General features: G+C 33.3%; 2 protein-coding genes across 2 annotated transcripts in view; both read right to left on the reverse strand.

Annotated features, from left to right (window-relative positions):
• The window catches only part of LOC123548693 (uncharacterized), a 30,738-nt gene extending 26,998 nt beyond the window's left edge, over positions 1-3,740 (reverse strand). Inside the window, exon 1 of the mRNA XM_045336177.2 lies at positions 3,606-3,740. The gene's annotated coding sequence lies outside the window, so the exon portion shown is untranslated. The remainder of the gene's footprint in view (positions 1-3,605) is intronic.
• A 2,375-nt stretch (positions 3,741-6,115) lies between these two features.
• LOC128548724 (enhancer of split m3 protein-like) lies at positions 6,116-8,059 on the reverse strand. The gene is made up of 3 exons (XM_053524108.1): positions 8,009-8,059; positions 7,400-7,495; positions 6,116-6,784 (listed from the first exon to the last, which is right to left on the reverse strand). Exons 1-3 carry the CDS (start codon positions 8,057-8,059, stop codon positions 6,116-6,118), a joined length of 816 nt encoding a protein of 271 aa, XP_053380083.1.
• Between the last annotated feature and the right edge of the window lie 1,430 nt (positions 8,060-9,489).

Below are 9,489 nucleotides of genomic sequence, written 5' to 3' on the forward strand. Positions count from 1 at the left end.
TAATGCTGTAATGAATTCTCTGCAAACATTTTAGATAGTGGCCACAACACTGAAATTTGTCTGTACTTGAGCTCGTGGAAATACCATGAATTATACAAAATTTACAAAATATGGCATTGGTAAAAGTTGTTTAAAAATTGCAACACAGTGCAAAACATGGTCAACTTTAAGAATATACCAAGCAAATACTAATTTTTAAACATTTCTATTTGGGGTCCAATACCTTAAGTAAATAACAGCTAAAATTATATCAGATCATTACTTTTTCAATAAGAAATTGATTACCGGATGGCTAGAAAATCCCCTGAAGATTTGCTAACCGGACGGTCAAAATGCAGGCTAGGTATCCAGTTACCGGACGGCTAGGCGAAAACATACTGACATACATGGAGTTTAAAAGTGTTTTGGCTAAAAAACAGAGATTTTCTCATTTGTTAGGATATATAATGATTGTATTTGGAATGAGCTTTATTTATAAATGTATCTGAAGCCTCCAATGTTAGTGACAAATCATGTCACTGGTTACATACACACAGAAGGAAAAATTTCCACATTGTTTTGAATGGTAAATGGGTTGCATGTGGGGGGGAGATATTGACCTGTGCAAAAATTATCAAAATATCGTGACTTGCATACAATTAGTTGAACTACTGCTACAATTAGACTAATACTAATCCAAATAATAGGACGTTTCAGGACAGCGTGATAACTTTTGATGGTCTATGTCTCTGTCACTTCCAAACTTATTCTGCATATTTCTGTTAGGAAATCCACCAATATAAATCCGCTGGGAAAGTTTTCTGGTACATGTACAAAGTATTTGTAATGATTATATATCTGAAAACAGTGCTTTTTTCTGGCCAATTTGGGGCAGAAATTGGGCCCCAACCCTAAAGGCAAATAATATGTTTTTTTCCCCCAATTTCAAAGTTAAAACTCCCAAAGTTAAATTTATTGCCTTTTTTTCAACTTTTTCAAACAAGTCTGAAACCTTCAATATTTGAAACACAAAACAGTTTGTTAACAAAATGCATAATGATAAATTATGGCATTTTTTCCCTTAAATTGACATTTTTTTAAAAAAATATGACTTTTAACAATTCCCAATTTTAAAGGCATTTTACAACACATTTTTCCCAATTGTAAAGGCCCCGGCCACACTCCCAAATTAGTGGGGGAAAACACTGGAAAATGAATTTATGTTGACATTAAATTATAAACTTGCCTCACTGACATTTTAAGAATGTATATTTTGAGTTTTGTTTCTGCAATTTATTGTCAACGGCAGTTTGTTGTTTATTGATTGAAACCAATGTCTGGGTAGATATCTCCTTGCACCTGTCACAACATATTTTCGAAGATTTAAGTCTCTTATTTAAAAATATGGATTAATTTCAACCCATTTTAAGTTCTATATAAGTATTAAATTAATGTTTAATTTATATATGTTAAAGCAAGTAAGTCTGATGGTCTGACCTAGTATATATTATGACTTTTTTTGGCTTTTTAAATGTCTCTGTTTTGAAAATTTCCTAAAAGTAAAATGCAGATACTGGTAAGGCTTAGTGGGATGATAATTATAAACTTTATGATAAAGTAAGTCATCCTGATAAATTTTGATTTACAGTCAACTCGTCCCCTAGTCAACTCGTCCCCGATTTGGTCATTTCGACCCCCTCGGCGATTTCAGATGAGTCATTTCGACCCCCCTTTTCGGCCCCCCTTTTTAAAACGCATTTTTGAAAAAAAAAATCAAAGTATGATAAAAATATACATAAGTTTTCGTTCGTTTTAAGAACTTTTTGTTTAAAAAATGATCGATTTAACAAGGAGGATTTTCTGGGATTTTTTTTTGTTTTTGTAAGTCTGCTATGTTGGACAACATGATTACTGTTTAAATGTCCGTATTTGATGCTGCTTATTTTCAAACTCTTGAATAAGATTTAACTTTTTATTAAACCTTTTTTATTATAAATAATTTCCTCACTTCAATCAACTATTAACACATTTAATTCTACTAGGGGAATTTTTTTGACACATTTCATTCGGACAATCAACAACTTCTCGTGCAATTAAATACCATTAACACCTTCAAATCAGCCCAATCAACGCCTTTTAATGTGATTAATAACCTTTAACCCCTTTCGTATGCAGGGATATGCTCATTCTACTTTTTTTTTAGAAACCACTGTCTCCCTACTTTTGAAGTATTTTTTTTTTATTTTAATGACAAAAATGAATATAGGAGAGATCGTGTTTGTATACAAATTCTATTTTTAGAACTGATAAGACAGTGATCGGGTGGGCAGAAGCCGACCGTCCATGTTTTTTGTAAACAGTGATGTTTTTCTAACAGTCTAAACTTTCTTAAAACACAAATTACATAAATAATTTTTTGATCAATGGAAAGGTTATAAAACAAGCAATTTATTGATTACTTTTAATTGTTATTTCGAAATAAAATGGATTAATTATGAACGCTTAACTTACACTGTTTTTCTAAAGGTTGTGAAAGTCACTACGCCGCTTTTAAAATTATATGTCATTTAAAACGGTTATTCATTGAAAAAAGATATTTGGATACAAAAATATGAAGACTGTTAGTATTTCAAATCTTTTTGAATTTTGAAAATCCATAAATGAGCAAAAAAGTTATTAAAAATTAAAAATTCTGATTCAATACGCAAACGGTGTTAAAATCATTTGTTTTGCCAACCACCAGATAAACAGATGTTAACGCGTGACGTCACGGCGATCTCTCCTATAAAGCATGTTGGTTATTTTTAGTAAAACGTATGTGACAGATATTAGTTGTTTATTTATTCTTTATTGTATTTCTAATTAAAACTTTCTTTTGTTATGACTTGGGGTAAGGATTTATTGCTCTCTCTTTTCTTACTATGATTTTTAAAAAAATAGATTTTCTATTATATTATATTTTAATACTAAGGGCATTGTATTTATTTTAATTTTATTTTATTTCAGTTAATTGTCTTATATTTTCAGTATATTTCTTTTATTATTTTATCAAACCTAATTATTTAAATTTAACTATTTCCAATATAACTCCTTCAAAACTCACGATGATTTTAAATACAAGTTTTCAAAGTCAAAAATATCATTAAAAAAACAAAAATGCCTAAAATATTAAGGGGAACAAAATTACCAAAAGGGGGACAAATTGACCGAAAGGGGGACGAGTTGACCAAATTTTTTCATGAGTGGGACGAAATGACCAATTTTGGGGGACGAAATGACCAATTCAGAGACGAGTTGACTGGGGGACGAGTTGACTAGGGGACGAGTTGACTTGATACCTAAATTTTCAGTAAGGCTACAATTAGTCTATAATTCATCAACACAAGACAGACTTCTGAAAAGAAAGAGTGCTGCTGTGGGTAAATATTTTCCTTTCATAGGAGATGTCCCATGACAGTGTACCAATCATTAGCTAAATCTTCATTTGTATTCAATAGTGCCTGCCTCACTAAAACACGTTTTATCCGAAATTACAGTCATATCCGGGTATAATTTAACATTCAAAATTATAATAGAAAGAAAACGGCATTCATTTCACCCTGTTAATAAATAAAACCTTTTCTTACTTTAGTAAACAATCTAACACTTTATGTATTTATTCTTTATTATTCACACAATGCTACTTTTGATTATATTGTGTATTGTTGTTGTTGTTTTTGTCGGTGATACTGTAATTTTTACCGTAAAATTATGTTCCACCCAAATAAGGTTGAACATACCTAAAAGAGCACATGCCGCCCAACGCAATAAAATAATTAGTCTGACTGAGCCTTAGTGAAGGTAACAGTGAAGGTTTCATGTATACTAACGTATAAACACATCTGTGGATGTCTCTAACATGTTTTTGGTACCATAATTAACTATACATATGGTGACATATTTTTCATTCAAGCTAGGTAGCTATCACGAGGAGGTAAACTTTCCAGGAGATGTGTGCATTTTGAAAACATTTCAGCAATAATTAAATTTTTTTTAAATATTTTTATTTATTTCATGAAAATGTTTTAGCGCAATATTTCACGTTAATGCATGGAACTGCCACAAGATGCTTGGTGGCTATCACGATGATATTTTAAACTTTCCAGTAAAGTTGTACATTTTCTGAAAATATTATCGCAACGAATTATTTTTTCTAGATATACTTCTTATTTCCATGAAACTTCAGGCTATTGGGATAATCCTCAGAAAAGTTCGAAGTTTCCAGGTAAGTAAATAAGTTCCAAAGTCTTCTTCAACATTATAAGATCACCCAATTATTTAACACACTTTTTAAAGACACTGCAGTAGGTCTCGTTAGTTGAAACCTACTTTTAACAACCTTAGAAATAATATGAGCCGCACCATGAGAAAACCAACATGGTGCATTTGCGACCAGCATGAATCCAGACCAACCTGCACATCCACGCAGTCTGGTCAGGATCCATGCTGTTTGCTAATGGTTTCTCTAATTGCAATATAGGCTTTGAAAGCGAACAGCATGGGTCCTGACCAGATATAGCAACTTAATCACAGCATTTGCAATTTATGTAATCCTGATATTACAGTGATCTCTATATCAGCAATTACTTTTGTATTAATTATCCTTACCCATCATACAGTTTGTTTTTCTATACTGCTAGTCAATGTTAGGAACTTGACTTTTCCGTTTTTACAGCAGTAAAATTAGTTTCCACATGTTTAACACAGCCTTTACAATATGAGGTAAGTTTACACCAATTTATTTTAGCTCGATTGCGATGAAAGCATTTACTTCTTTGAACCACTCTATGAGGTTGTTGTTGAATATTGTTAATCTTTGCAAATTCTATCCAATGGCGTCAACGACTTTGTATATTTCCCTTGTATGTTTCTCCGTATTCCATCTTCCGACATTGCCAATATTGAGTGAATAAATTAAACTGGTCCCAGTTTGCTTTTGAAAGTCGTTTACCTTTCCCAAATAGGAAATTGCAATTCGGAAATGCAGATTATGAAAGCCATATGTTTAACATTCATATGTAGAATTGTTTCATAAAACTTGGTAGGAATTTTAATTACTATATTGAAATTCTGATACTTAAAGAATACTGGAATTCTGGCCGTTAGGCTTATATAGAACAGTGGTTCTTAAAATATGTTGTCAGTTATTTGCATGCTTTGGCAATCGGTACTGGTAAACCGCTTAGATGGTAGAAACCTGTCCGGAAAAATGATGACATAGCTGATCGCCACAGTATGACTTAAATAATTTTGAAAACCAAACAAACAGTATATCTTTCCATATTAAAATATGCTTTAACATAATACTAATCATGTTTTCAACCTGGCGCCGTCAACCATTATTTAATTTAGGTAGTTTTCATTTTAAGAACGGTATTCCAACACCTTATCAGAGTAAATCATCCGTAAAAATAATCAAAAAAGTGTAAAAGAAGTATCGTTTGTTTGGAAACCTGGACATGGATATGGCCAAGTCCCTGAAAGAATAGTACATATGTTTGAAGATAAAGTGACCAGAGAAGGCGAAAACCATAGAAATAATTGGTGGTCATAACTTCAAAGAAGACAACAGAGAATATTCTGTTAAACTGATGGTTTTGAAAATGCTGAATCTATTCAGTGTCCTGATTGTGAAAAACAAGTACTATGAATAAAACAATAGTTTAATCTGTCGACTGTACATAGTGAATGCTTAGGACCATAGACGTAGAAGGTGATTGGGTTACGGTGATGCTTGGTTTGCAAGTGCATTTAAAGTGAATGAGCCAAAAATCAAAACTTTAAGGTTCCTAAATATTTGAACTGAAAATGCAACTGTCGATGAAAATTGCCGAAATCGAAAAGGAGCGTTATCAATATTTTACAAATAACACTAATAAGTCAGTTTCATTTCGCAGTTTATTTACCCGTATATAATATTTACAGAAGTTTGAAATCATGTAACGTTACAATGTACAAAAATTAGATATCTGTTCCTAGAATTCAGTTTTACATATAAATAGCACATTTCGTTTCTTCACAGGACTATCCATGCACAGCAAGGAGTTTCCCTTTTCAAACAAATTCAGTCAGTAACTTGTTTAAACGTTATAAAGGCTTAAAATGGTCTCCATGGAACTTCTTTAATCACGTGACCTATCTTGTTTTCCTCTCCGTTGCCAATGGTAACAACATCTTTACAACTTTCTGTTTCCTTCACTTCATTTTCTGTGGTAGAATCACCGTCTGTGCTGTTATCTGAATACGACAAGCACGATTCACTGGACAAATTGCTTACACTGGAATTGGTACTGGAAAATTCTGAGGATGGACTAGAGTTAAGGCCCGCGTGCACAAACGACGACGTAAATTCCGGCAAATTTTGTGTGCTGTTTAGAATAGGTGAATATCCGGTAAGATTCAATTCTGGTAAGGATGTGTTAAAACTGTCACAATGTCTAAGCGGAGTCGACAGGCGATCTGTTTTTCCATAAGAGTTATCGCCCCTTGCATAATTTTGCAGATGAGTTTCTGATTGCTGTCGTCTGCTGCACATCAAGAATGAACTGTGTAAATGATTACTCAGAGATCCTGTTACTTTAGAAGTTGTCATCTTATTGCTTGCCAAATACGTCACAGCTTCCCGTGCACACGCTTTGTATCCTGTACTGAATGCTGCAGCCTCTGTCGCCATGGTTACAGAGCGTTGTTGTTGTTGTAACTGTGTGAGATGGTAGACGGTAAGCTCAAGAATATCGGCTTTGTCAACTCGAATCATAGGAGCAGTCTGAAAAGATGTCAGAGGTCACATATTAGAGGTTTTACAAAAGGCAATGTGACAGGGTTCAGTTAAGAACATTGCTTTTCAAGATCATTTATAACTTATCTAAATTATCACTACGTATCAGTAGTCTTATCTGTTCTAATACCATTGAAAATTATTTATATTTGTAATGTTTCATTTGACTAATGTACTCTTCAGAAATATGTTAAATCTGCCATTTTCTCACTGTATTGTATTGTTGTAATGGCTATAAACATTGTAATATGTTTTATGCTCAATAAAATTCGTATTCGTATTCGAATTACCCAATGTGTGGACTTGTAGACAGGCTCTAGATCAAACCGCAAGCATTCAAAATTATTTTGTTCGAAAGTTTTGTTTAGTTTTATGTCGCACCGACACAATTATAGGCCATATGGCGACTTTCCAGCTTAGATGGTGGATGAAGATCCCAGATGCATTATTTCATCACGAGCTGGCACCTGTGTAGAACCACAACCTTCCGTGAGCTAGCAAAATTATCTTAGACGAGTATCATTTATGTACAAGCTATCAAATGTATGTTAAATGCCATCTTGTCACCGATAAAAATATAAAAGAGTAATGATCTATACTAACATTTTGTTTGATTGTCTGTGCGATAAGCGACTTCAGCTGTGAAATACTTGTGTTCATTCTTTCCCGTCTCTTTTTCTCTACCATCGGCTTCCGTATCTGTGAATAGCAAACATACAGTCATTATAGTGGTAATGAAAAAATAATATGGCACACAAACGTTCTCAAAATATATGCGCGTAGTGAATTAAGTCGAATATTAAATTCTACTCCTCATATAATAAATTTTGCTCTTGTTGAATAATATCAATTAAAGCTACTCGCCCGCAGCTTGGGGAAAATTTTTCAACATGTTTGGTATAGAATGCATACGACAATGAAAAATGATGAAGTGAACGAAAATAAAAGTTACTGTAGATATTGGTAAAAATGCAAGAAGAATGCAAAGTCTCTGTATCATTATAACGGTTGCAACTGTTTTCTACTTTCTACACGGTGTTTTGATTATTTATAAGAATATCTCCGAAAAAAATCTTATGTCAATAAGTTTGTACTACTATATACTCTTTCAGAGTACTCATTTTTATGGATTTTTTAGATAAAATATTTTTCGCCTAAAATTTGTTAACGGTTACTTTAAATTGATAAAAAAAAACTTTCAAAATTGCTTGCCTTTCTGAAGTAAGACATATCCTCGCCGTGTGTATGCTTCGTTCCAACCATTTTTTTACTAATGAAGTACTGTCTATGCTATAGAAAGTAAACTGTGTTATGAAATTCTACAGCAACGTGTTATATTTATACTCGTGTTTTTCACGTGTCAATACCAAAGTGTGCTCTAAATTACTCAAGGATGTCCGTAATTAAAGGTAACAATTTATAACTCGCACAAAACATGCTTGTAAATTACGTAATACACGTGTCACTCAATTTAGCTTTCAATAAATGATTATCATTACTTTCTCACATTAAGTATCAATTTAATACTTCGCTACTTTTGAAAAGCACGTGCTCTCAATTTCTCAATTAAGGTTGTTAGATGCCCTGTTGTCCTTTAAATTAACAATAAAATTAATTTCTTTATATAATTAGATCTTTTTGAGGGGTTCCGGAACGAGGCTGTAATGGTGTATTTTGAAAATCAACGTGGAACTTTATTTCTAAATAGTGCTTTTGAAAGTGTTTTGGACTATTTTTTGGATTTATAATAGTGACAATTTGAAGAGTAAACTTGCTGGAATTAACTATTTGGTGTATTTTTGCAAACGTTCAGCCTATTTTGGATAAATTGTCAAAAAATGTCAACCGATAATGTGGGTGTAATCGATAATGGCGGCCAAGGAGGTGTATTCAGTAGTGGCCAACATGATTCTCGAGCAGACGAACAATGGAGTACTGTAAGATCACAAAGTAAGAAACGTAAATTTAGTAAAAACAGTGTATCTGAGCAAAATATGAACCTAGAAGAATTTAAAATGTTATCGATGGACGATAAATTGATTGCTCTTTTCTCTAACATGACATCAAATAATGAGTCCGTGCAAAACATGAACAATAAAATAGATCAATGTGTTAACCTAGTTTCTAGAGTACAAGAGGTAGAGACCCAGCTATCGGACCATGACATGAGATTGCTCTTGTTGGAGTACAAATCTATTGACTTAGAGGCACGTAGCCGGCGTGACAATCTCATTTTTGGGGGCATTTCGGAGTCGAAAGGTGAGAACTGTCTTGAGACAATTGCTAACTTTCTTTATGACCATCTTAGAATTAACTCCGAACCCTGCATGTCAAGAGCCCATAGAATGGGTAAATTCAAACAGGGATCTACGAGATCAATAATTGTGAATTTTATAGACTCAAAGGACACGGAATATATTATTTCTCGTGCTCATATGCTTAAAGGCAAGGATTATCACATAAACCGAGATTTCCCTTCTGAAATTGAAAGTGCTCGTCGTAAATTGTGGCCAAAATTCAAAGAACTGAAGCGTGACTTTCCCGATAGTAAGGTAGCAATAGTGTACCCCGCCAAGTTAATTATCGACGGGCACTTGTTTGCCGATATGTTCCCTCATTGGAACCGGATTATGCAGCGTGACCGCTTGACAATAGGCAAACCGCAATACTCGTCATATGATCCATATGCTGCA

This window comes from Mercenaria mercenaria, chromosome 15 (genome assembly GCF_021730395.1).
Source record: "Mercenaria mercenaria strain notata chromosome 15, MADL_Memer_1, whole genome shotgun sequence".
In the NCBI taxonomy this organism is placed as follows: domain Eukaryota; kingdom Metazoa; phylum Mollusca; class Bivalvia; order Venerida; family Veneridae; genus Mercenaria; species Mercenaria mercenaria.

Bases quoted from the DNA above. Each gene is read 5' to 3' on its own strand.
- LOC128548724 (XM_053524108.1), bottom strand. From the start codon at position 8,059: ATGGTTGGAACGAAGCATACACACGGCGAGGATATGTCTTACTTCAGA. The intron at 7,496-8,008 runs GCAAGCAATTTT...TGCTATTCACAG, and splicing joins ATATGTCTTACTTCAGAAAG to ATACGGAAGCCGATGGTAGA. The intron at 6,785-7,399 runs GTTAGTATAGAT...ACATCTTTTCAG, and splicing joins CACAGACAATCAAACAAAAT to ACTGCTCCTATGATTCGAGT.